The sequence below is a fragment of the Netta rufina genome (genome assembly GCF_964035555.1).
Source record: "Netta rufina genome assembly, chromosome: 9".
Taxonomy (NCBI): domain Eukaryota; kingdom Metazoa; phylum Chordata; class Aves; order Anseriformes; family Anatidae; genus Netta; species Netta rufina.
The window spans coordinates 17,728,059-17,753,384 of NC_140132.1; the positions used below are offsets into that span (position 1 = coordinate 17,728,059).

The window sequence follows — 25,326 nt, forward strand, 5'->3', positions numbered from 1 at the left end:
CACTGTCCTGTGTTCCCAAACCCTGCCGTTCTTTCCCCGAACCCCACTATTCTGCGTTCCCAAACCCCACTCTCCTGTATCCCAAACCCTGCTGTTCTTTCCCCAAACCCCACCGCTCCCTATTCCCAAACCCCACTCCTCTCTATCCTAAACTTTCACCTCTCTTTCCCCAAACCCTCCCTTTTTCTTCCCAAACTCCCCCCCCAGCCCTACCCTGCTTCCCAACGCCATCAATTACTCGCGCCCCCCCCCTAATTCCCGCCGGCGCGCTGGGCGTGCCCACCCCCCCCCCCCATATCCCACGTGACCCCTCCATCACGTGCCCGGCGCGCCGGCGCAGAGCCCCGCCCCTTTTTTTCCCCCCCCCCCCCCCTCCCCTCCCCTCCCCGTGGCGCGCCCGGCCCCGCCCCGCCCCCTGCGCGCGGCGCGGCCCGGAAATGGTGGTGGCGGGGCGCCGAGCTGCGGCTGCGTCGGGCCGCGCGCGCTGAAGGAGACTGAAGGTAACGGGCGGGGGCGGGGCGGGCGCGCGCGCGCCGAGGGGGGGGGTGAGGTGGTGGGGGGGGGGCCGCTGCCGGTAACCGGTTTCCCGCGCGCGCGCCCCGCTTCCCGCGCGCGCGCCCCGCGCCTCGCGCCGCCGGGCCCCGCCGGCGCCACCGCCGCCGCCGCCGCCGCCACCACGTGGGCGCCGCCCCGCTGCTGGGGTTCCGCGCACCCCCCCCTCCCCCCCCCCCTCCTTCCTCCCTTTCCTTCCTCCTCCTCCTCCTCCTCCTCCCGGTTGTCCCCCCGGTGCTGTGTCCCCCCCCCCCCCCCCCCCCACGTGTGTCCCCGCCGCCGCCGCCCCGCCGCGCACGTGCTGCCGCCGCCGGGCCCCGCCGCACGTGGTGCGAGACCCCCCCCCCCTCCTCCTCCCTTCCTCCTCCTCCTCTTCCTCCCTCCTCTCCCCCTCCGCCGCCTTCCTCCTCCTCCTCCTCCTCCTCCTCTTCCTCCCCGGTGCCGGTGCGCGGCGGGGCCATGGCGGCGGCCGGCAGTGACACGTGTCCTTGGCAGAGGCCGCCGCGGCGGGGGGGAGCGGCCCCGCTGGATGCGGCACCGGGCAGGGCGCCCCCACGCCGAGTCCCCTTTTCCCCCTTTTTTTTTATTTTTTCCCCCTTCCCCCCCGTTAAACCACCCCCTCCCGGTAAAACCGGGCCCGTTCCGCCGCCGGCCCCTCCCCGCCCCCCCCTCCTCCGTCCCGCCCGGCCGCCAAGATGGTGCCGGAGCCTGGGGCCTGCCCGCAGCACCGGGGACACCGGGGGCACCCCCCTATCCCCCGGGGGGGGCTCACCGGGCTCTACGGGGGGGGCTGAGTCGGGCCCCGCCGGTCGGGCAGGTCCCGGGGCTGCGTCAGCCACCGGCACCGCCAGCCCCGGTGGAACCGGCTCTGAAAGCCCCGGGGCTGGGCACGGACACACGGACACAACCGGGGGGCTGCCCGGCTGGCGGCACCGGCACCGGTGGCTGAGCCTCGGGGGGCACCGAGCCGGTACCGGGAGGCACCGGGGCAAAGCGGAGGGCACCGTGGTGGAGGTCGTGGGGTGCCCGTGGTGCTGCTCGTCCCGGGGGGCTCCCCCAAAAATCCTCAGCGGGGCCTTGGCGAGACCCCGGTGCTGCCGGGACCCCCGGTGCACCCCGGCACAGCACCGAAACCTCCCCGGCACGGGGCGGCTGCCACCACCCCCTTGCCGTGCTCCCCGTGCCCGGCACCGGGCAGCACCCAGCCTTCACGTCCCGGCTGGCGGAGCCGTACCCAAATCCCACAGCCCGGTGCCGGTGCCGTGCCCGTGGGTGGGGTTTTTGGGTGCTCCGGGGGCTGGCGGCGCTGCACTGCAGCACGCCCGGCCGGCCCGGCACAGCCTCGTGCTCCCGGCGGCCCTCTCCGTGCGCCGCCAGGGCTGCAGCCTGATTTTTTTATTTTTTATTTTATTTTTTTATTATTGTTATTTTTCCTCCCCCCCCCCCTCTTTCCTCCTTTCTCTCCAAGTCACTCGGATGAAAGGTCTCTGCAGGCCCGCTCAGTCGGCCCAGGTTTTTCCCGCGGGGGGGTGAGTATCGAGCTCGGTGCCGGGGGGCCCGGCTCGCCCCGTCCCCTCCGTGCCTTTGGAGTTCCTTTTTTCCCCCCCCCCCCCCGTGCTTTGAGCCCTTCCTCCCCGCTGGTTTTCGGGTGGCCAAGCCCCGCGCTGCCTTTTTCCCGGGGCCGCTTCCCGGGCAGGGGGTGCTCAGCACCCAGGGTGAGCGATGGGGACAAGGGGGGGGGGGCACAGGGGATGCTGAGCCCCCAAACCACAGCAGGATCGATCCCCGGGCCTATGGCTGAGGCTGCTTGTGAAGGCTGTTAAGGGTCCGGCACCCCAAATTATAGGGGGCGGCGTGGAGGGGGGCCAGGACGCAGGGCCTGAGGATCTGGGGCCAGATCCTGCCTGCGGTGCGGGGCCACTTGTGGGGTTGCCAGCAGGCGCCGTGCGGGGTGGCGAGGTGCGCAGCGAGCTCCCCTACCCGCTATGGGGTACGGGGGACCCCTGCTGTGCCATGGGGCCGGGGGGCGCCTCCCCCCCCCCCCCCCTTCCTGCCCGGGCGGCCTTTGCCCTGGGGCGGGGAGCGCGGCACCGGGTGCCAAGTCCCTCCCGGGTCCCGGCCGGCGTCGGGCGGGCAGGGCACGAGGGTGCCAGCCCCATGGGGCCGCGTCCCCGCGGGCAGGAGCGGTGGTGGCGGCGTGGGGACGGGACGGGACGTGGGAGCTGCTCCCTGCCCTCCCCGGTAGGCGTTTTGCGGCGGAGACCCATTGCCACCGGCAGGAACAGGTTGGGCCGGCCGGGGGAAGCGTTTTGTAGGTCAGCCGGGGTGGAGCCGGGTAGGGGCTGACGTTTGGGGTGCCCCGGTGTCAGCCCCGGCCCCCCGCAGCCGGGTGGTCACCGGCGGTGGGTGCCTCGTCCTCCCGTCACCCCGTGCCCGTGCTGCGGTCTGTCGGCACCGCTTTGACCCCCGTTGGGGTTTAGGGGCTGGGTTTGCCCCCCTTTTTATAGGGGCTGGTGCGGATAGGAGGTGCTGAGGGTATGGTCCTGTGCCCGCAGATAGCGAGGGGACCCTTATGTCCAACCCCATGAAATGAACAAAGCTCCACAGCCCACAGGAGGAGCCCCGACAGCCCCGCACCCTGCCCCTTCTCCCGGACTTCCACAGGTAAAGCCCCTCCGGCAGTTTTTTGGGGTCGGCTCTGCCCTCCCCTGCTGGGGATTGGGGCCGTGGTGCCGACCCCGTTCCCTCCCTGCAGTCGACGTTCCCACCCGCTCAGACGGCACCTGTGGTTTTTAACCCGGCACCGACCTCACAAATGAATACGCCTTCCCAGCCGCGACAGGTAAGGGGTTTGCCCCGGGAATTAAGGGGTTTAGGGGTTTTGGGGGGGCTCCTCAGCACCCCACGCACCTCTCTGGCGACCACAGCGATGCCAGGAGGCACCGGGGGGCACCAGGAGCCTGGTCCTGCCCTATGGGGCCCTTGTGCGTCTGCGAGGGGGGGATTGTGCCCCAAATCTCCGTCGTGCTGCTCAGTTTTGGGGTCTCACCGCTCCCTCCCGGCCACGGGGTGCGGGGGGACGGCTGGTGGCGGGGCTGGCAGCGAGTGACCGCTCTTCTCTCCTTCCTCCCCGTCCCCCCCCCCTCGCTCTCCTCCTCTCTCAGTTTCCAGCGGGGCCTCGTGCTATTCACCAGCAGGTACTAACCAGCCCCTGCCCCGCATGCTGCGCGCCCGGCACCGCACGGAAACCCCCCCCCCGGGGAACGAGGAGCGAGGGGGGAGCTGCGCCGAGCCCCCCGGGGTTGGGCAGGCTGGGGATATGGGGGGGGCTCCCTCTCATTTTGGGGGGTTTCCCTGCGGCGTCTCCGAGCTCTTGCATGCGGCCGTGCCTGCGCTAACCCCGGCCTCTCCTCCTGCCTCTACCTTCCTCTTCCTCCTCCTCCTCTTCCTCTTCTTCCTCCTCTGTCTCCTTCTGGGGGGGTCTCCCAAAGCCGTGGTGCTCCCCGGGGTGTCCCCGTGCCCTGCTGCTGGCCTGTCCCTACCCAAACAGCACCCGAACAGCACCTGGGGGGGGTTGTGCCGTGCCCCCAGTGCCCCCCAGAGGTTGTGGTGGTGCTGGGACCCCCCCAAGCTGCGTCCTCGAGACCCGTGGGGGTGTCTGGATGCGCCCCCCCGATCCTGCCCGTGTCCGTCCCCCCCTTATACCCCTCTGGGAGCACAACCTGGGCCTCCATCGGCCTGGGGGGGGGCTGCTGGGGACGGGCCTGGCCGCGTCCCCCCCTGTGCTGGGGGGGGCCGGCAGGGATTTGGGGTGCCCCAGAACGAGTGGGTTTGGGACAAACCAGCACGGTTTGGGACACGGGCACGGGGCCAGGGGCTCCCCGCCGTCCTCTTTGTACCCGTCCCCTCCCCGCACGCACCGACCCCAAGCAGGGGGGCTCCCCGGGGGGGGGGGGGGTCTTTCCCCATCCCGCAGCCCCGCAGCCCCCGTGGCAGCAGGTAACCGCTCTCTCTCTCTTTCCCCTCTCCCCCGTGCGCTCGCTCTCAGGGCGGATTCAGGTCTCTCCAGGTAACGCTTCCCCCTCACCCTACCCGTGGCTGGGGAGGGGACACCCCCACCCCCCACACACACACAGAGGCCCTTCCTCAGCGGGGACAGCACCCCACAGACGCACTAAACCCCTTCAGCACCCCCTAAACCCTATATAATCCCAGCGGGAAGAGGAAGAGGAGGAAGAGGAGGAGGGAGGGGGAGGCCGAAGGGGAGCGGGGCAGGACTACAGGTCCCGGCAGTCCCCGCGAGCGCCGGCCCCGCTGCGAGGCACGCCGGGACCCGAGCTGCTGCGTGCGGCCGTGGCCGGGGCTGCGGGCGCTGCCGGCCCCGTGGGGCTGGGAGTGGGGCAGCGCCGGGCATGAGCTGGGGCGGATGGAGCCAGGCGGCCCCCCAGGTACGTGGGGGGGGGGGACGTGGGGGACAAAGGATCCGTCCCCATAAAGGGGAGTTCAAGGGGTGCTGCCCGCTCCCAATCCCCGCCCGGCGCCGCTCGCCGTGCCCCGGGGTGGGGTTTTTATGGGGTGAGGGGGTGCCGGTGCCGCGTCCTGAGGTTGTGTCCCCCCCCCCCTGCCCCCAATTTGTCTCCCCCCCCCCCCACCCCCCCCGCAGCATTTCTACCAGAACAGGGCCCAGCCTCCCGCCAGCGCGTCCCGCGTGCAGAGCAACACGACGGCCCGGCCCGGCCCGCCCACCCATGTCTATCCAGCCGCTTCCCAGGTGATGATGATCCCCTCCCAGATATCCTACACGCCTTCCCAAGGAGCCTACTACATCCCCGGACAGGTGAGGGATTGGGGTTTTGGGGTGGGGGGCGCGGGGATGTTGCTTGGGGTCGGAGATGTTTGTTTTATGGGGTGGAAGGGGTCCCGGGGTTCCCCGAGCTCCCGCTGACCCTATTGGGGTGTTCCCATCTCGGCATGGAGGCTGCAGACGGTGCTGCCCCACAACCCGTTTGGGGTGCCACGGGCAGCCCCCCCATTTGTGGTTTGGGGGTTTTGGGGTCTGCCTGCGTCCTGCGGGGCCATAACCAGCCTTTTCTTCTTGTCCCTTGCTGTAGGGTCGCTCCACGTACGTCGTCCCGACCCAGCAGTACCCGGTGCAGCCCGGCGCCCCTAGTTTTTACCCTGGAGCCAGCCCCACAGAATTTGGGACTTACGGTACAGATTGGGGGGGGGTTGCTCTGCTCACCACCGCTGCTCTGTCCGCAGCACCCTGCCCCTTGGTCCCCCGAACCCCCCCAGTTTGTGGGCTGAGCACAGACCCCTCCACCCTCCCCAGGGCTCAGTGAGTACTTATTAACACCCTACAAACCGCTTTGGGGCGCAGGGGGCGTCCTGCATCTCCCAGCCCAGCCCTAAAAGCCCTGCCTCGCGTCCCACCCCTCCACCCGCCTCCCCCCGTTCCCAAATCGGGGCCGATTAATATTTAACCACAGGCCAGACTTTATCCCTTTCCCCCCCCCCGGCTCCCCGGGAAGGCAGCGAGCAGTTACTGGGATCTCGCCCCCCTCCCCAAGCCAGCTGCAGCCCCCCAGGAGCGGGGCAGCGGGGTCGGGGGGGTGGCTATGGGGCCGTGGGGCTGTGGGGCCGGGGTCTGGGCAGCGGCTGCTCCGTGCCTGCCCCCTCCCGGAGCCGGGGAGCGGTGTTGGAAGCAGCCCCCCCGTTTTTTTTTTTTTCCTCCCCCCCTTCCTCCCCGCTCGCATGTGGCCGGCCGGGCTGTGACTATATTTAGGCTTGGTCCGTCCCGGGAGGCCCGGCACACGCAGAAATGTGAGCCCAGGCCTCCGGCCCGGCCCCGGCACGGCAGCAAAAGCGAAGCGGGGCGGAGATGGGTTTCTCCTGAGCCAGGTACGTGCCCGTCCTGCCTCCCCCCGAGACCCCGCAGCCCCTCGGAGCGAGGAGGAGGAGGAGGAGGAAGCAGCGCTCAGAGCTGGCTGCGCCTCCGTGCTCGGAGCTGGGGCATCCCGCGGGAGCCCTGGGGTGGTTTTGTCCCCCCGCCTGCATTTTTGGGGTCCCCTCCTTCTTCTGGTTTTGGGGTGCGAGGCTGTTTTGGTGCCCCTGCTCCCCCAGCCTGGCCCCGGGGTCCTCCCCGCAACCCCACAGCTTCCCCGAGGTGCTGCCCCGACCGCGTGCTGCCTCCTGCCCGTGGGGTCCCCCCAAGCTTCCCTCTCCCTCCTGCTGCCCCCCCAGCAGCTGGGCTGGCCCCAAAGCCCTCCTGGGCAGGGGAGGGGTGCCCGGCACGGGGCTGGGGCATCTCTGAGCGAGCTTCGGGCTCGGCACAGCCGGGAAAGTGCTGGAGCTGGGAGGAGGCCAGGGCCCAGCTGCCCCTGTCCCTCCCCGTGCCGGCGTCCCTGTCGCGGTCGCTCCCTGCCCGGCCCTCCCGTGCTGTGGGGGGGGATGCTCGTGGATCATTTGGGATGGAAGCTGCAGCTTTTAGGGGCTGTGCCAAGCCTGGAGCGGGGCCCAGCTCTGCCTCCAGCCCCCCGGCAGCGCTATGGGGTCCCAGCGGGGTGCCCGAGCCCCCCGGGGCCGGGCTGCAAATGAATGGAGGGTGCGGACGGGGCTGCACGGAGCCGCCCTGGGGCTGCTGCTGCTGGCTCGGGGGAGATAAGGGACGAAGGGACGGGGCAGGAAGGCAGCCAGCCGCCCGCCGAGCCGCGGCTCCTGTGCCCAGCCATGGCCCAGCGTCCCGGAGGGGCCGGTGGGCACGCGGCGAGCGCCCGTGGGGCGCGGGCTGGGCGTGGGGGCGGCGCGGGGACGCCGTGCCTCACTCTGCCTCACGGGGAAGGAATTCGGGCGGGCCTGTCGGGCGGGTTGGAGTGAAGCCGAAGCCAGCCCCGATGCTACCGGGGTTCGCTGGAGGGAGGTGTGGGTTCCCCGCAGCTCTGGGCAGCCCCCCTCGTGTTTTGGGGAGCGGGTTCGGTGTGGCCGGCGGGGCGCTGGCGCTGACGCTCTTCTCCTCTCCTCTCCTCTCCGCCAGCAGGGGCTTACTACCCGGCCCAGGGGGTGCAGCAGTTCCCGGCGGGGGTCCCCACTGCCCAGGTCATCGTCAGCCAGCAGCCGCCGATCCCCCCAAAACGAGAACGCAAGACGGTAAGGAGCCAGCCCCCTGCCTACGGGGACGGTGCCGGCGGTGCCGTGCGGGAGGAGCGCGGTGCCGCGGCCCCGTGCCGGGGGGCTCGGCGGGGGCCGGCGACCTTGGGCGTCCCGGCGGGCGGCGTTGTGCTGAGTCACGGCTCCCGGGGGGGCGGGGGTGCCGCGGCTGCCAACTGCTGTCTGCTCCCGGAGATGCCGGCGCTCGGAGGCCTCGCGCGGGGCCTATTTATAGCGGGGAGGCGAGCGGCCGCACGCCCGGCTTGGGGAGGGGGGGGGAGCAGGAGGTGCTGCCGGGCCCGGGGGTGCTGATGGAGGGGTGTCGGAGCCCCCCCCGGGCTGTGCGTTCCTGCTGGGTGTGTTTGGGGTGGGGAGAGGGAGAGCTTTGGGGTTCCTCTGTGCCCTGAAATGGGGTCCTGGAGCCGTGCGTCGTGCCCGCTCACCCCGCAGCGCGGTGCTGCCGTGCCATGGCAAAGCTGTGGTTGTTTGTGGGGTGCCCGCAGCCCGGGGTCCCCCAGACCCTGGAGATAATGCCCAGACCGGTGCCTGGGACACCCCAAAACGGCTGGGAACATCCCACTGTCTCTGTCTGCCTGGCATGGTGCCTTTTGAGGCTCGCCCTGCCCTGTAGTGTCCCTTCCTGCTGCGCATCGGGGCAGGCACCCCTCTGCAGGGCGCTGTGCCCCCCTGGGGGGGAGATGGCACCCACTGGTGTCCCTGAGCTGTTGTCAGGGCAGGCGTGGTGCTGGATGAGCCTCTGGCCTCCCTGCTCCGAGAAGGGGCTGTCCTGGGGGTGTCAGGCCCAGGGAAAGGGGGAGGCGCTGGGTGCTGTGCCCCCCACCCCAATGACGCTTCCCCTCTCTCTGCTCTGACCCCTGGGCAGATCCGGATACGAGACCCCAACCAAGGCGGCAAAGACATCACTGAAGAAATCATGTCCGGAGCGAGGACCTCATCTACCCCCACCCCTCCACAGGTCAGCGGGACCTCATTTCCCCGCTGGGGTGTCGGGAGGTGCTCAGAGCCCCAGTAAACACCTCCCTGCTTGCACCCCTAGGCTGGAAGCGGTTTGGAGCCCCAGGCCAACGGAGAGACCCCTCATGTAGCAGTTATTATCCGGCCAGGTACGTGTGTGTGCTTGGGGGGGGCTGTGCGGGGCGTGCAGCCAGTTCACCTGGGGTCTTTCCCTAGACGTGGGGACCAGCGACCCCACTGTTGGACCCAGGAGAATTTTTGGGGGCTGCCTTTGCTTGCCCTGAGCATCAAAGGACCCGCGTTGTCCCTGTGCCGTCTTTATCAGCTTGGTGCGGGTTGGCACATCCGTTCCTTCCCTTCCTGCTGGGACCTGGAGGGGGTCAGGGCGCAGCGGGGATCGGAGCCCCCCCCGTTAACGCCCCATCTTTTGCAGATGACCGCCCGAAGCCCGCGCTGGTGGTGAGCAAGCCCGTCTCCCTGGAGCCCAGCAAGTCGGCGTCGCCGTCGCCTCCCCCTCCCCTCATCCCCGAGGCGGAGCCCGTGGTGCTCTCGGACGTGACGCTGGTGCCCATGGAGCCCCCCGGGGATGCGGACACTAAAGTGGAGCAGGGCGAGGCGCCGCCCGACCCGCACCAGACGTTTAGCGCCATCACTACAGTGCCAGGGGCCGGGGAGCTGCCCCTCGCGCCCCAGCCCGACACGGACACGGCGGCCACGGCGGAGGAGGAGGAGGAGGAAGGGGTGGTGGAGGTGGAGGAGGAGGAGGAGGAAGAAGAGGAGGAGGAAGAAGCCGCCGTTCCCCTCCCGGAGCCCACCCCGCAGGCGCCTGTGCCAGCCGAGGTGCCGCCGGCACCCGTGTCCCCCCCGCTGCCAGCCGTGCCCCCGGTGCCGGCCGCGCCGTCGCCGCCGCCCGTCGTCCCGCAGGCCCCCGAAGCGCCCGCCAAGCCCGCCTCCCCCAGCCCCCCGCCGCCCCGGGAAGAGCCCTGCCCCGAGCCCGGCGCCCCGGAGCCCTCCGCCGAGGCTAATGGGGTTTTAGAGGAGTTGCCCGAACCCCTCCCCGAGGCGCCCGTGTGCCAGCCGGTGCCCGGAGCCGGAGCCGTGCCCGTGCCGGAGCCCGTCCCGGTGCCCGCCCCGGCTTCCCCCGTCGCCCAGCCCGAGGAGCTGCCCCTGCCCAACGGGGTGGAGGGTGCCAGCAAAGCGGAGCCGGGCGAGGAGCAGCCCGAGTCGGACGTCAGCCCCATTTCGGAGCCCGAGGAGCCGGCCCAGCCCGGCACCCCCACCTCCCCCGTGGCGGAGGAGGAGGAGGAGGAGAGCGAAGGCCCCGCCGAGGCCCAGGAGCGGAGCTCGAGCCCGGCCCCTGCTCCTTCGCAGAGCTTGGAGGCGACCGTGCAAGGTTCAGGATGCTGGGTTGGGGTTGTGGGGTGCCCCAATGGGGTGCCAGGCACGTGGGGATTGGGTGCCGGGTGGGGGAGAGGTCCGGGAGCGCACCCAGATGGGGTGCAGGAGTGTAGGGTGTGTGTTTGGGGGCGTCCTGGCTCACGAGGGGATGGGGCACGGTGGATGTGCACGGGGTGCCTCAGGTGGGGGTGTGTGTGGGGTATCGGGGTGCTATTTGAGGCCGTCCTGAGCCATCTGGGGGCGCGGGGAGGATGTGGGATGTGTGCCATGCACGGGTGGAGATGTTCTTCAGGGGGACCCTGAGATTATGGGGTGTTTGTTCTGCGTGGGCACGTGGGAAGCACGCGGGGACCCCGGTGGAAATCGGGGAGCCGTGGGCTTGTGGTGTGGGGGGAAAGATGTTCCCTGTGAGTTGTTTATTTTTGAAGCGCTCGGCACAGGTGTGTGACTGCTCATGGGGTGCCCTGGGGCTGGGCGGGGGCAGTGATTTATGGGGTGTCTCCGTGCTGAGCACCCTGTGGGGTGCCAGGAGGGGATCGGGCGTTGTGGGCGCACCGTGCCCGGAGAGAGGGGTGGATAGGGGGTGTAAAGGACACCCTGCATGGGGACAGAGGTGTCACGAGGAGCCTGGGGGCTAGGGCAGGCTATGGATGCGGTGCCACAGCGAGGAGGGGGCGGCGGGGTGGGTTGGGGTCCCTGTGCACAGTGGGGGGGATGTGTAGGGCCAGCAGGGCTGCGGGTGGGCACCGAGCATATTTGGGGACGGGCTGTGCCATGGAGCAGTGGGACTGCGTCCCCGTGAGCCCGTTGGTGTTACCGGGGCCTCGCTGGTGCCCTTGGGGTGTTGTGGGGGGGGGACACTACATGGGTGCCCACCCCTCACATCCCTGCCCCCCCGCCAGTCGCCGTGTCGGTGCCAAAGAAGAAGCGAAGGATGAAGGAGCTGAACAAGAAGGAGGCGGTGGGCGACCTGCTGGATGCCTTCAAGGAGGTGAGCGTCCCCAGGCACCCAGGGGGGGTGGCCCCCACGTCCCGGCCCCTCTTCGTGATGAGCTCTGCTTTGTGCCGTCGTGTCTGGGCCACTGATGCTCCGTGATGGTGATGAGCGTCTGACGGGGACGGGACGGGCCCGGTGTGGGGTGGAGGGGATGGGATCGGCCCCGCAGCGTGACCGCTGCCCCTTCCCGTGCAGTCGCAGATCAGTGACAGTGCCTCGGAGGCAGAAAACAAGCCTCCCCCGGCCGCCCCTGCCCGGGAAACGGAGGACACGGCCCCCGCCCGGCCCCAGGAGGAGTCGGAGGAGACGTGGGAAGAGAAGGAGGACAAGCTGGCCCCGGAGAAGGGCAAGGCAGGGGAGCAGAAGTACCGCTACAAGGAAGGTGAGCTGCGCCTCGGCCCCACGCACCCGCAGGGAGCCAGCACCCCGGGGTGCAGCGGTGGGGAGGGTGGCAGGATCCAGCTGCCCTAAACCTCACGCGTTCCTCTTGTCTCGTCCCCAAACCTGGCACGGGGTAGGGGACACCTCTGTCCCCTGTGCAGGAGGCAGGGAGCTGGTGCCATCAGGCTTTGCATCTAACCAAGCAGGCTGGTGCTCACAATTTGCCAGCCCGGGGCAGCTCCGTAGCTGTCGGGATCCCACCTCGCTGCTCCCCAGGGAAGGTACGGGGCCGCATGATGATTTCCCTTTTTTCTCCCTGCCGCAGAGCAATGGAAACCCTTGAACCCCGAGGAGAAGAAACGATACGACCGCGAGTTCCTGCTGGGCTTCCAGTTCATCTTCGCCAGCATGCAGAAACCCGAGGGGCTGCCCCAGATCACCGACGTGGTGCTGGACAAGGTTGGTGCGGTCCTGGGAAGAGGGGTACTGGGGGGGGGGGGGCGGGCAGGGCTGGGCTGGGCTGGGCAGGGACCCGTGGCCGTGCCCTGGGTCCTGCTGCAGCGAGCCTCGTGCGTGAGCAGAGCCCGGGGGGGGCACTGCTGGGGGCTCTTTTTCCAGTTCCTCGTCCCGGCGCTGAGGCTGGGGGATGGATCCATCCCGCTCCTCTGCCCCCGGGCATCCTCAGCCCTGTGTACCTTCGCAGGCCAACAAAACCCCGCTGCGGGCGCTCGACCCCATCCGCCTGAGCGGCATGAACTGCAGCCCCGACTTCACCCCCTCCTTCGCCAACCTCGGCCGGCCCGTCATGGGCAACCGGGGCCTGGTGAGTACCCGTCCCGCTCCTCCTTCCTCCCCCGCTGCCTGTCGGTGATGATCCAGCCGTCGAGCTGCTGTGTCTGGGCCACTGATGTCCGTGATGGAGCTGAGGATCTGAGCCAGGCGCGCGGTGGCCGCTCCCGTCCCCGTCCCGAGGGGTTGGAGCAGAGAGATGAGTTTTTTTTGTTGGTTTTTTTTTGTTTTTTTTTTCTCCCCGTGCCAGCCCTCAGGCTTGGGGCCGCGCCGCTCCCAGCAGAGCCAGAGGAAGGAGCCTCGGAAAATCATCGCCACCGTGTCCCTCAACGAGGACGTCAAGCTGAACAAGGCCGAGAAGGCCTGGAAACCCAGCAGCAAGCGTGCCTCCGAGGAGGAGGATCCCGAGAACATCAAGACACAGGTATCGTGTCTATTGGGAGCCGGGGCGGGCGAGCAACGAGCCCGGTGCCCTCAGGGGGATGGCATCCCCTCTCGCTGACCCCATTGTCCCTGCAGGAACTGCTCCGCCGCGTCCGCAGCATCCTCAACAAGCTGACGCCCCAGATGTTCCAGCAGCTGATGAAGCAGGTGATGGAGCTGTCCATCGACACGGAGGAGCGGCTCAAGGGCGTCATCGACCTCGTCTTCGAGAAGGCCATCTCGGAGCCAAACTTCTCTGTTGCCTATGCTAACATGTGCCGTTGCCTTATGGGGGTGAGCGGGGCCTGGGGGGCTCTGGTCTTGGCTGGTGGGGGTTTGTGGAGGGGCTGTTGGTGAGGGTAGGTTGTTAAATCCTCTGGACGATGGGGAATTCATCGGTAAGGTGAGGAAAATGGGGCGTGCAGCCGGAGGGTTGAACCCGGAGTCGTGGCACGGAGGTGTAGGATGGGTTTTTCCCTGCTGGCTGTGTGGGGAAGGCAGCACTCGTGCTCCCTGCTCTTCCCACAGCTCAAAGTGCCCACGACAGACAAGCCCACGGTGACTGTGAACTTCCGCAAGCTGCTGCTCAACCGCTGCCAGAAGGAGTTTGAGAAGGACAAGGACGACGACGAGATCTTCGAGAAGCGGCAGAAGGAGATGGACGACGCCAGCGCCGTGAGTTGGGGCCTGGGCACGGGGGTGGGCTGCAGCTGTTGGGGGCTGCCACGGCGGGGCTGGGGGCTCTGAGCCGACCCCCCCCGTGCCCCCCGCAGCCCGAGGAGAAGGCCCGCATGAAGGACGAGCTGGAGGAGGCGCGGGACAAGGCCCGCCGGCGGTCCCTGGGCAACATCAAGTTCATCGGCGAGCTCTTCAAGCTGAAGATGCTGACGGAGGCCATCATGCACGACTGCGTGGTGAAGCTGCTGAAAAACCACGACGAGGAGTCTCTCGAGTGCCTTTGCCGCCTGCTTACCACCATCGGCAAGGACTTGGACTTTGAGAAGGCCAAGGTACTCCCTGCCCTGCCCTGCCCTGCCCTGCCCTGCCCCTAGGAGGGATGTGACCGTGCCTCTGTCCCCCTGCAGCCCAGGATGGACCAGTACTTCAACCAGATGGAGAAGATCATCAAAGAGAAGAAGACATCATCCCGAATCCGTTTTATGCTACAGGATGTAATCGACCTCAGGCAGGTAAGGCACGGGGCCGGCTGTCCCCTCTGCCGTTGGTGTCCTCCGGGTGCCAGCACCCCGCTGGGGACACGGAGGTGGGTACGTGAGCCCCGGAGACACCATGCTACACCCCGGCCCTTGGGTAGCATGGCAGCGGTAGCGGGCACACAGTAACTGGCAGCTGTTTAATGCAGAGGAGCTCCTCCAACAGAGCCCTCGAGCGCCAAAAGCTGCCACAGTCCGCGGGGAGCTGTGGTGGCTGAGGTGGGCTTCGGGGGCTGGATGGATAGGAAGGGGGGGGACGGCCTCTGAGTGCCCCCTTCCCTCCTCCCCGTCCCTCTGCAGCACAGCTGGGTGCCGCGGCGAGGAGACCAGGGCCCCAAAACCATCGACCAGATCCACAAGGAGGCGGAGATGGAGGAGCATCGGGAACACATCAAAGTGCAGCAGCTGATGTCAAAGGACAAGAGGAGAGGACCGCCCGGGCCGTCCTCCAGCAGTGAGTGCTCGAGCTCTGGGTGCAGGCTGCTCCTTCTGGGCTCGGATCGAGGCCGGGCTGTGCCTGACTCCTGTGCCCTCGGTGCCCAGGTGGACGCAGCAGCCTGGTCGCGGATGACGGCTGGAACACGGTGCCCATCAGCAAGGGCAACCGGCCCATCGACACCAGCCGGCTAACCAAGATCACCAAGGTGAGGGCGGCTGATCCAGGCCGGATCCTGCCCCCCTGGGCACGGTGCTGGGCTCGCAGCCGACCCTTTTTTTTGACCCTCTTTCTGCCCGCAGCCTGGATCGATCGACTCCAACAACCAGCTCTTTGCGCCGGGCGGGAGGCTGAGCTGGGGCAAAGGCAGCAGCGGGGGGTCAGGCGCCAAGCCGGCCGACTCAGGTAGGAGGCGTGGGGCTGGGATCCTCCCCCTGGCAGTTCCTGCACCCGGGGACGTGCCGAACTCTGAGAACTCCCCTCTTTTCACGCCCAGCATCTGATTCAGGGCGACCGGCCACCAGTACCTTGAACCGCTTCTCAGCGCTCCAGCAGTCCGCCCCTGCCGACAGCCTGGAGTCCCGTCGCGTGGTGCAGAGGTGAGCGTGCTGCCCCGTGGGCTGGGGTGGGTGCAGGGCAGGGAGAAACCCCCCAAATGGGGCAGGGGATGTGCAGACAGCAGGCTCTGCCTAGGCTGGAATCATCCTGCGAGGGCAGTCGAGTCCTCAAGGAGGCACTGGGGAGGGCTGGGGATTGGGGTGAGACTGCCTGGCCTCGTGTAGCTCCGCGGGTTGGGGTCAGGGCGGGTGGCAGTGCCCCTCTTCACCTCGCCTCCTTCCTCCTCCCGCCCAGGAGCAGCTCCAGCCGCGACAGGTCAGAAAAGGCCGGGGACAGAGGGGACCGGGAGTCGCGTTCGGAGAAGAGCGGCGACCGCCTGGAGCGCCCCGAGCGGGGGGAGCGGGGCGAGAGGAACAGGTCCGCCCTCACCAAGAGGAGCTTCAGCAAGGAGACAGAGGACAGGAGCAGGGAACGGGAGAAGCAGGGCGGCCCCGAGGCCGTGCGCAAGGCTGCTAGCATGACGGAGGAACGGGACCGGAGCCGAGAGCCTGGTGAGTTGGGGAGGATTTTGGAAGGGTCCTCGGGGGTCTGGGTGCCGGGCAGCGCCTGATCCTCGTGCTCCCCTCAGTTAAACAAGAGCCAGCAGCTCCCGCAGCATCGCCCAAGCCCACGCTGTCAGAAGAGGAGCTGGAGAAGAAATCCAAGGCGATCATAGAGGAATATCTGCACATCAATGACATGAAGGTGAGAGCCGCGGGTGGCGGGGCGCAGCACCCTATGGCCCCGTAGGATGCCATCCGCTCCCCCGGGTGGCGGTGCCGGGGTGAGGAGGGGGAGCTGGGGCTGTCACGGGACGGCGCTGACCCTAATGTTCCCGCAGGAGGCCCTGCAGTGCGTGCAGGAGCTGGGCAGTCCCTCCTTGCTCTACGTTTTCGTGCGGAACGGCATCGAGTCCACGCTGGAGAGGAGCACGATCTCCCGCGAGCACATGGGCGTCCTGCTGTGCCACCTGGTGAAGGCGGGCACGCTCTCCAAGGAGCAGTACTACAAAGGGTGAGGGAGACCCGGGCAGCCCCCTGGCTTTAAATCCATCCCAGGGACCTGGCGAGGCTCCTCCCAGTCGGAGGGCACGGAGCCTGCTGGATCCCAGCTGGATCCCAACCTTCCTTCGCCCTGCAGGCTGCGGGAGATCCTGGAGATCGCCGAGGACATGGAGATCGACATCCCGCACATCTGGCTGTACCTGGCCGAGCTCATCACGCCCATCCTGCAGGAGGAAGGCATCCCCATGGAGGAGCTGTTCAGGTGAGGGCTGCGGGGCTTTTTTTGGGGTCCTGGAGGGGTTCCCGGGGGCACGTCTAACAGCCCCTGCTGCTTGTGCCCCGCAGGGAGATAACGAAACCCCTGGTGCCCATCGGGAAGGCCACCACGCTGCTGGTCGAGGTGCTGGGCTTGTTGTGCAAGGGCATGGTAAGTGTGGGGTGCCCACCTTCCTGGGGGGTTAGCAGGGTTGGGGATCAAACCCTCCTGTGTCTGGGGGCCTGGCAGTGCCCCTTGGTGCGTCAGGGAGCTGGGGGCAGCCGGTTGTGGGATGGGGAGCAGCAGCACCCGGGGCTGACTGTGGGTTTTTCTCGCAGAGCCAGAAGACCGCAGGCAAGCTGTGGCGGGATGGGGGCCTGAGCTGGAAGGAATTCCTGCCCGAGGACCAGGATGTCAACAAATTTGTCACAGAGCAGGTGAGGGGCCGCGTGGGGACCCCCGGCCCCGCTGTTGGCGGCGTGGCGTCCCCCTCGTGCCGCCTGTGACGGGTTTTCTCTTCCCCCTGCTCCCCCAGAAATTGGAGTACACGATGGGGGACAGCTCGGACACGCCGAGCTGCAAGGAGCTGACCTCAGAGGAGCTGTGCAAGCAAATGGACAAACTGCTGAAGGAGAACCCGAACAACCAAAGAATATACGACTGGATCGAGGTCAGGGCTGCGGGCAGGACGCCCACGGGGGCACCCGGGGGCACCCTGCTGGCTCGGCCCCCTCTTACAGCCCCTCTCATCCCTCCCGCAGGCCAACCTGAGCGAGGAGCAGGTCTCATCCAACATGTTTATCAGGGCCCTGATGACGTCTGTGTGCCATTCAGCCATCGTCTGTGAGTGGGGCTGACACTGGGGTCACTTAGGGGCCACGGGGGGGGTGTCCCTGCCCGTCCCTCACACCTCTCCCGTCCCGCAGTTGAGAACCCGTACCGCGTCGACGCCATGGTCATCCGCAACCGGGCCAAGCTGCTGCAGAAGTACATGCGGGACGAGCAGAAGGAGCTCCAGGCGCTCTACGCCCTGCAGGCCTTGGTGGTGAAGCTGGAGCAGCCTCCCAGTGAGTGGCGGGGGGGTGGCAGGCGCGTCCCTGTCACTACGGGGTGGACGGATGGGTGGGTGGATGGTGGCTGGGGAATGACACGGATCCCTGTATCCCCCCCCCCCCAGACCTGCTGCGGATGTTCTTCGATGCCCTCTACGACGAGGACGTCATCAAGGAGGAGGCCTTCTACAAGTGGGAGTCGAGCAAGGACCTGTCGGAGCAGCAGGGCAAGGGGGTGGCCCTCAAGTCGGTGACGGCGTTCTTCACCTGGCTGCGGGAAGCCGAGGACGAGTCGGATAACAACTGAGAGCCCGTGAGGAGGAGGAGGAGGAGGAGGAGGAAGGGGGGAGAGAGAGAGAAGGGGGGGCACCCCCGGGTGCGACTCCATCCCCTCCCGGCCCCGACCCCCTGGACTTGCTCTCACACTGGGGTCGGGGGCCCCGCTGCGCCCCCCCCTCTCGTTTTATTGCTCCTCTCCCTCCTCCCCCCGCCCCGGTTCCGTACTGGTTCCGTACTGGTTCCGTACTGGTTTGTCACGGTGATAACGGATGGATGCTGACGGAGGTGGGTGGCACTGGGGGGCCGCTCCGGGGCCCTCCTTTTACCCCCACCCCTCCCAGCCACGGGCACCCTGGGGCACCGGGAGCGGGGTCGAGCACCCCCAGGCTCACGTCACGGGGAGGGGGGACGGGACGGGGACACGCTCACCCCCCCCTCCTCTCCCTCCTCCTCTTCCTCCTCCCCACCTCTTGCTGAAATATAGAGATATATATATATATAAACTTATTAAATTTGGTTTGGGGACAGGAGTGTGATTTCTCCCCCTCCCCTGTCCCCCCCTATTCCTCCATCACTGCCTGGAGCCCCCCCCCCGAAGGTTTTTTATTTTAAATAGAAATCATTCCCCCCCCCGCCCCAGCTCCTGCTATGACACCTGGGGGGGGGGTGCCGGGGAGGAAGGGGGGGGCGACCCCTTCCCTCGGGGCCAGGCTGAGTCTCTGCCCCCCCCCAGAGCCCCCAGCCCCCCCTCCAAAAACGTTCAAGGCCACAATTGGGCAAGCGACGGGGCGGCCCCGCATCCGCGTCCCCTGTATTTATAGAGCGCCGGATGTGACGAGCCGCACGTGTAATTATTAAAACAAGGATTCAATTACTGGTCACGTGAATTTGTAAATAATTATTATTATTTTTTTTTTTTTGCCTTTTTTTTTCTTTTTTTTTTTTTCTTTTTTTTTTTTTTCTTTTTTTTCTTTATGGAGTATTTAATTGAAGATTTAAAAAAAAAAAAAAAAAAAAAAAAGGCATCTTTTCACCTTAAAAACTGGAAATAAAAGAACATTGCTAAATAACGCGCCCCCGTGTGCCGCTGTTGCCGCCCGGCCCTGCGCCCCTCTCGTCCCGTGTCCCTTGGGCTGGCGGGGGGGGGTGCCAGGCAGGGGCACCCCGAGGCAGACGGTAGGTACCCCCCCGGGATGGGCTCTCCAGGGGTTGGGTGTCTCTCGGTGTCCCCCTCCTTGCCACCTGGGGATGGGGGAATAGTCCCCAAGTGCCCCTTTTCTTGCCCCTTTTCTTGCCCCTTTTCTTGCCCCTTTTCTTGCCCCTTTTCTTGCCCCTTTTCTTGCCCCTTTTCTTGGGTTCTGGGCAGTGGTGGGGTTGTGCCAGCGTCTGGGCATGAGATGGAGAGGGATGGATGGATGGATGGTGGGGGGATAAAGCCCTTGGGGGATTTGGTTTTGGCGCTGTCCTGGTGTCTTGGTGCTGTGATGAAATTGGGGACGGGGTTTTTGGGGCCCGATCCCTTTTGTGGGTGCTTGTAGGGTGTCCTGGGGCTTGGGGCTGCCCATCCTGGCGTTGGGCTGCCCGTGCTGAGTCACCCTGGCCCTAGCCCAGCATGCCCAGAGCATTCACCAGCGCCTGCTCCCCACATCGCAGCCTGAGCTGCAGCCCTGGCAGCGCTCGTGCTGGGAAATATTTGGCAGGGAGAGGCCAAGAGATCCCCTGGGGGGGGGTCCCTGTCCCCCAGCTCCCCTTGAAAGCGGGGTGCTCCCCGATCTGTTCCCATTCCCTACTCCCTTCCCTACGGTGCCCGTGCCAGGGTGAAGGTGCCATCGGTAGGTTCCAGAGTGAACAGCCCCAAAGCACCCAGCTCCTCTGCTGCGGGTGCCCCTTCTCCTTAGGGTGCTGCCACCGAAATCCCCCCCCCGTGCCCTACAGCAGGGGCTGCTCCCCGCTCTGGGGGGGCTGCGCTGCCCCCAGCCTGGATATTTTTTTAGGGGGTGTTGCTGGAGGGTCCCTCCTGCTGCCCTGGGGGGCTCAGAGCGCTCTGGCCCCATGCAGGGGGAGGTGCGGGGGGTCCGGGTGTCCCTTTTTTGGGGGGGGGTCCAGGGGTCCTGGGGGTGGTCCCGGTGTCCCTGGGGGGTCCCCAACCGCGGCCCAAGGCCGGCCGGGCGCTGTCCGCGGTGCTGGCACGGCGCTCTCCGCGGTGCCCGGCCTTCCTCCCCTCCTCCTCCTCCTCCTCCTCAGCCCCCTCCTCTTCCTCCGCCCGTCCCCCCCCTTCCTTCATCCCCCTCTTCCTCTTCCTTCAGCCCCCCTCTTCCTCCATCCTCCCCTCCTGCCTTCAGCCCCCCGCTCCCCTCTCTCTCTCTCTCTCTCTCCTCTTCCTCCCAGCCTTCCTCCCCCCACCCTCCTCTTCCTCCCAGCCTTCCTCCCCTCCCCTCTCCTCCTCCTCCTCCTCCTCCCCCACCCCTCCCCATCCATTCCCCGGCCTTCCTCTCCCCTCCCTCCCTCTCTCCCCATCCTCCTCCTCTTCCTCCCCACCTCCCTCCCTCCTCCTCCTCCTCCTCCTCTTCCTCCCCCAGCAGTGACGTCTCTGGACGTGCCCGTTCCCCGGCCCGGCGCAGGCACCGCTCGGGGCTCCCGCACCTCCGGGGGGGGGTCCCTCAGTCCAGCACCTCCCTTTGGGGGGGGGGGTCCCGCACCGGCAGCACCGTCCGGGGGGCGCGGACCCCGCCCGGGGCCGCCCATGCGGCCGGGGGGCGATGCGGGCGGCGAGGAGCCGGCGGTAGCGCCCGCACCGGGGCCCCCCCGGGAGCATGGGCTGCATCGGCTCCAAAACCACCATCGGTGGGTGAGCGGGGCCGGGGGGGGGCGTGGGGGGGAGAGGGGGTTACGGGGAGGGTGGTTTTGGGGGGATCCGGAGGGTGACGGGGTGGCGCGGGGGGGTTATTGTGGGGTTTGGGGGCGCGGGGAGGGGGGCGCAGAGGGTTGGGGTGCTTGGGGATCTGGGGGGGGGGTGGGTGGATGGAGGGGGTGGGGGCTGTGGAGGTCTGGGGGGGTTGGGGCCTTGGGGTGCTCTTATGGGGAGCGGGGGGGGTGGGAAGGGGCTGGGGGGTGTTTAGGGGCCTGTTGGGGTGTGGGGGGCTGTGAGGGATGGGGGGGTTTGGGGGTGTCTACGGGGGATGCGGGGTGCCCTGCTGGTGCTGTGGGGGTGCTGCTGGGGGGGGGTGGGGGCGGTGGGTGGCTATGGGGCCGTGCAGTGATCCCAGCCTGTACTGGGGGCTGGTGCCTGTGGGGGCTGTGTTGGTGCTGGGGGGGGCGATGCCGGGGTGTCCCAGGGGTGCCCCTGCCCACAGCGGTGCCATGGTGATGCTGTTGGCAGCTTCCCCAGGAGCCAGGGGCTGCCCCCTGATGGGGATCGGGGGGGGGCGTGATCCCCCAATATCCCACCCCATGGCCAGTTTACATCAGCTGGGCCCACCTCGGTGTGGGGGGATGAGGATCCTTGGGGCTGTCCTGCACCATCCCCAGGGGGGCTGCAGGGCCATGGGGACCCTCCCCGGCCCCAGCAGTGGGGAACCCAATGCAGGAGGGGGAGGGCACCCATCCTCTCAGGCGTTTTTGGGCTGTTGGGATGGAGCACAGGTGTCCGTGCTCTGATCTGCTCCCCTCCTGTCCAGGATGGGGAATTGGAGGCGGTGCAGGAGCACCAACCCCCTCCCCATACCCAACGCTTGGCCCAGGCCCTAAACCCTGCCCAAAACCCCCCTTGCCTACCTTGGCCCTATCCTGGGGCACCCTTGCCATGTCCCCCTGTTGGCACTGGGTGCCACTGCTTGCTCCCCATCCCCATCCCATCCCCATCCCCATCCCACCCCCATTGGGTGCGCACAAGCCTGAGCTGTGCCCACCGCTGGGGTTTGCTCCCAACACCTCCGCCAAGCCGGGACGTGCGCCCGGTGCCGGTGCCAGGCGGGTGCCGCGCGTTACCGCTGACACAGGCGCTCCAGCTGCCCGGGCATGAGTCACCCGCACCGCAGCACCGCGGGGGGAAGGCAGGATCCCTGCCACGAGTTGTGTCCGGTCTCATGCGGGGCGAGGGATGCCTGCCCCAGGGAGCCCGCCCGGAGCCTCCATCCTGCCGGGGACGGAGGCGCTGAGGCCGCCCCGGTTCTCCCCGCAGTGGCCGTGGACACCACCCTGTGCGTGGAGTGGAAGGAGGTGAAAGCGCTGTCGCCTCTACGTGCTGCCCGGCCGGCCCCGCTGCCCCGCCTGCTGCGCCAGGCCTCCTTCGACAGCCAGGACTTCCTCGAGGTACCGCTGAGCCGTGCCGAGCCGTGCCGAGCCGTGCCGGGGCGCACGGCCCCACCGAGAGCGGGGGGCCCCGCTGCCTGCCCGCCCTGCCTGGCCCTGCCAGCGCGCAGCCGGCGCCGGGGCTGCTCTGACGTCAGCCCCGAGCCGGGCTGTATCCTGGGAGAAATCAGTCCACGGCGCCGCGTTGCCATGGCAATTCAATTTGTTGCGCGCCTCCAAATCCCGCATCGCTTCCCCACGGCCGTGGGCTCGCCGATGGGAAGCGGGGACCCGCAGCGGGGCGCCCCGGCACGGCGGGCACCGGGGAGCCTGGCACAGGCGGCCTTGCACGAGTGTGTGTGTGTGTGTGAGCTGGGGGGCACCATCAGCTGCACCATTTGGCATGCACACATGTGTAGGTGCATGCGTGCACGGTGAGCGCACGTTTGTGGGTGCACAATGTGTGTGTGTGCAGTGCCTGTGCACGAGGAGTGTGCACGGAGAGCACACGTGGGTGCGGTGAGTGCAGGGTGGACCTGTCTGCAGCAAGTGCCAGTGTGTGTGTGCAGGCACAAGGGTGCACTGAGTGTGTTTGTGCACATACGTGGTGATGTGAGCGGGCACACGTGCAAGTTTGTGCACTGAAAGCCTTTGTGCTGTGTGTGTGTAAGAATGCAAACATGCACAGCACGTGTGTGCACTAACACGACTTACACACATGTGCACAAGCAGCTGGTGGTGGGATGTACCTGTGGTGAGGGTGCTCTGCCCCCCAGGGCTGTTGGCACTTGGCACACACGGGGCCGTGACACCCTGCCCGTCCCCACAGGTCAATGTTGAAGACACTGTCGAGATGCTGCCCAAGTCGCGGCGCGCGCTGACCATCCAGGAGATCGCCGCCCTGGCCCGCTCCTCTCTGCACGGTAACTGCTGGGGGGGGGGCCGGGTGTTGTATGAGGATGGGGGGGAGACCGGGGAGGGCGGCGGCGGGGTCCCCGTGGTGCTGACGCGGCGGCGCCCCAGGCATCTCGCAGGTGGTGAAGGAGCACGTGACGAAGCCGACGGCCATGGCGCAGGGCCGCGTCGCCCACCTCATCGAGTGGAAGGGCTGGTGCAAGCCCGTGGAGCCGCCCGCCGCCCTGGAGAGCGCCTTCAGCTCCTACTGCCACCTGAGCGAGGGCGAGCAGGAGGCGCGCTTCGCCGCAGGTGGGCACCGCGCGGAGTCCCCGCATCCCCATCCATCCCTTTGTCCGTCTCTCCACCCCATGGGGAGCTGTGCCCCGTCCCCATGGGCCATCCCCACCGTTCCCGTCCCTGCTGTGCTGATTTGTGTCCCCGCCGGGCCCACGGGGGGGTTGGTGACACCCCCAGTGTGACTGTGCTGTCCCTGCCAGGCGTGGCGGAGCAGTTTGCCATCGCCGAGGCCAAGCTGCGCGCCTGGTCCTCGGTGGACGGGGACGACTCCAACGACGAGTCCTACGACGAGGACTTCATGCCCTCCACGGAGAGCTCCCAGCCGACCGGTGAGTGCCTCGGGGACCCGTGGGGACAGTGACCTGCGCCGTGTGGTGGGAGGGAGCGGGGTGCCTGGGTGCGCTTCCCATCCCGGTGACCCCCTTAGGGCACCGTGCCCTGTGCCAGCACGTCCCCACGCCATGCACGGAGCTCTCTGCGGGCAAAGGGGGCACCGTCCCCGTGGTGTCACCGTGTGGGGGGGTGGCTCTTACTGGGCTGGCACCAGGGCTGACCCCTGCTCCCCGCAGAGCTGTCCGGCTCGGTGCCCGCCAGCGCGCTGCTGCGAGACCTCCTGCAGGGCCACCTGTGCCAGCTGGGCGTGCGGCACGGCTCCTGCGAGCCCGAGAGCGACTCCTCGCACACCCTGTCCCCCGAGACCCTCTGCTCCAGCCTCTGCAGCCTGGAGATGGTGTCGCCCTCCGAACTCACTGCCAAACTGCTGGGCTCCCTGGGGGGCGAGGACCTGCTGCTGCCCAAGCTGCCCCCCCCGGCCAGCCAAAGTGCCTTGCGGGGCCTGGCACGGCTCCGGTGCCAGGACTCCCTGTACCCCGTGTCCTACGCCGAGGCTTGCCTCTCGCCCGCCGAGGACGAGGTGGTGCTGAGCAAGGACTTCCCGCTCTGCCGGAAAGTCTCTGACGTCGCCTCCTCCGGGGTGGTGTCGCTGGAGGAGGAGGAGGAGGAGGAGGCCGAGGAGCCGTGAGGCCCCCCCGGGGACCCTGCCTCTCCCGCCGGGGCACCGGCCCCCCTGCCACCGCGCCCCGGCCCAGCCCCGTGCTGGGCGAGGGACGGGTCCTGCTGCGGCTCCTTGCGCTAGCAGGGTGCTGGGGGGGACAGAGGGGTGCCCCCCCTTCAGTGTGCCCCCCCCGGCCGCACTCGTCCACCTCTCTTTGCCCTCATCTGTTTGTTTTTTCTGCATGAGAACCAGGGAGGGACTGCGTGCGCAAGGGCTCGGGGGTCAGCCCCCCACCCAACGCCCCGGCGTGCCCCCTCCGTACCCCCCCCAAGACTGACGGGACCTGAATTAGTGGGGGCTGGCTGTTCGCATGCTCCCCCCTTCGCCGCTCCAGGCTCCCCTTTTTGGGCACAGAGCCCCCACCATTTGTCACAGCCGAACCTCTCTGGGCAGCCCCCGGTGCCCCTGCCCTGCGCCCGCACCCTGGGCTGGCAGCAGTGGGACTGCGGAGGGGGAATTTGGGGAGCAGGGGGCTTTTGTCCTCGCCCCCCCACTGGCTTTTATTGGACCGAGTTTTATACTGTGAACTGCTGGTGGGGCGGGGGGCTGCTGTGGGGCCGGGAGGGCCGTGGATGCGCCGCAGTGCTGGGGCTCTCTCGACTTTTGTACGCGCGTGGGGCCGGCACGGGGAGGTTGTGGGTGGGGGCTGGGTGGGCACGGCCCCCCCAGGCTGGGTGCTGGGTGGCCACCGGTGCCAGCACCCAACAGCCAGCCCCAAAGCGGGCACACGCCGGGGGGCTCAGTGTCCAGGGCCCCCCAGGTCTGCCGTGGGCCAACCCGGGGTGCATGGGGGGGGGTGAGCAGCAGGTCCCGGGACCGACGTCCCCATCCCCAGGTCACTCACCCCTAGCAGGGAACCAAGTGCCTACATGAAGGGCAACCGGCCCCCCCTCTGGCACGGGGCCCCCCCCAGGTGTCTGGGCGCACCGTTTGGGGAAGGAATGCCAGTTTTTGCCAACGCTTGCCCCCCCTCCTTCCTGCATGGCACGTGTTCTCGTGGGGCCGCTCGCCCGCTGCATGCCACCCCTTGCCCGGCCACGGTGTCCCCCCCCCTGCACCCCCAGCCCCTCTCCCTCCGTGTGCCCTCACTCCCGCACCACCAACCCCCCCACTGCTGCCCCATGCCACCCCCTCCCCACCGTGGGGTCCCCACCCCTGCACGGCCAACCTGCTGGGGGGGCGCAGGGGCTGGCCGCCACGCCGAGGGGCTCCCTGCCATCGGGCCAGCGATGGCACCGTGTCCCCACCCTGTTTGGGGACAGCAGCCACCCAGCAGGCCGATCCGGGAG

General features: G+C 68.2%; 2 protein-coding genes across 7 annotated transcripts; both read left to right on the forward strand.

Moving 5' to 3' along the window:
* The first annotated feature begins 404 nt into the window (after window positions 1-404).
* EIF4G1 (eukaryotic translation initiation factor 4 gamma 1) lies at window positions 405-18,016 on the forward strand. 6 transcript variants are annotated; one of them, XM_084292158.1, is made up of 34 exons: window positions 405-500; window positions 3,108-3,216; window positions 3,308-3,394; window positions 3,717-3,749; window positions 4,601-4,621; window positions 5,216-5,389; window positions 5,664-5,763; window positions 7,586-7,698; window positions 8,582-8,674; window positions 8,756-8,822; window positions 9,107-10,066; window positions 10,974-11,062; window positions 11,264-11,450; window positions 11,775-11,908; window positions 12,135-12,272; window positions 12,489-12,662; window positions 12,758-12,955; window positions 13,190-13,336; window positions 13,435-13,671; window positions 13,747-13,851; window positions 14,176-14,329; window positions 14,419-14,519; window positions 14,614-14,716; window positions 14,808-14,910; window positions 15,164-15,420; window positions 15,498-15,613; window positions 15,750-15,922; window positions 16,049-16,174; window positions 16,258-16,339; window positions 16,507-16,605; window positions 16,704-16,838; window positions 16,930-17,011; window positions 17,095-17,235; window positions 17,346-18,016. In XM_084292158.1, exons 2-34 carry the CDS (start codon window positions 3,142-3,144, stop codon window positions 17,525-17,527), a joined length of 4,986 nt encoding a protein of 1,661 aa, XP_084148284.1. In that variant the 5' UTR covers window positions 405-500; window positions 3,108-3,141; the 3' UTR covers window positions 17,528-18,016. The 6 variants fall into 6 exon arrangements, with proteins under 6 accessions (XP_084148284.1, XP_084148285.1, XP_084148286.1 ...); XM_084292159.1 differs by having other exon boundaries at window positions 14,820-14,910; XM_084292160.1 differs by having other exon boundaries at window positions 12,153-12,272.
* A 2,296-nt stretch (window positions 18,017-20,312) lies between these two features.
* On the forward strand, window positions 20,313-24,004 carry FAM131A (family with sequence similarity 131 member A; the record flags this gene model as incomplete). Its single annotated transcript, XM_084292316.1, has 6 exons — window positions 20,313-20,343; window positions 21,680-21,810; window positions 22,619-22,712; window positions 22,813-22,995; window positions 23,184-23,312; window positions 23,553-24,004. The coding sequence occupies 6 exons, from the start codon at window positions 20,313-20,315 to the stop codon at window positions 24,002-24,004; spliced, it is 1,020 nt and encodes a 339-aa protein (XP_084148442.1).
* Window positions 24,005-25,326: the final 1,322 nt, after the last annotated feature.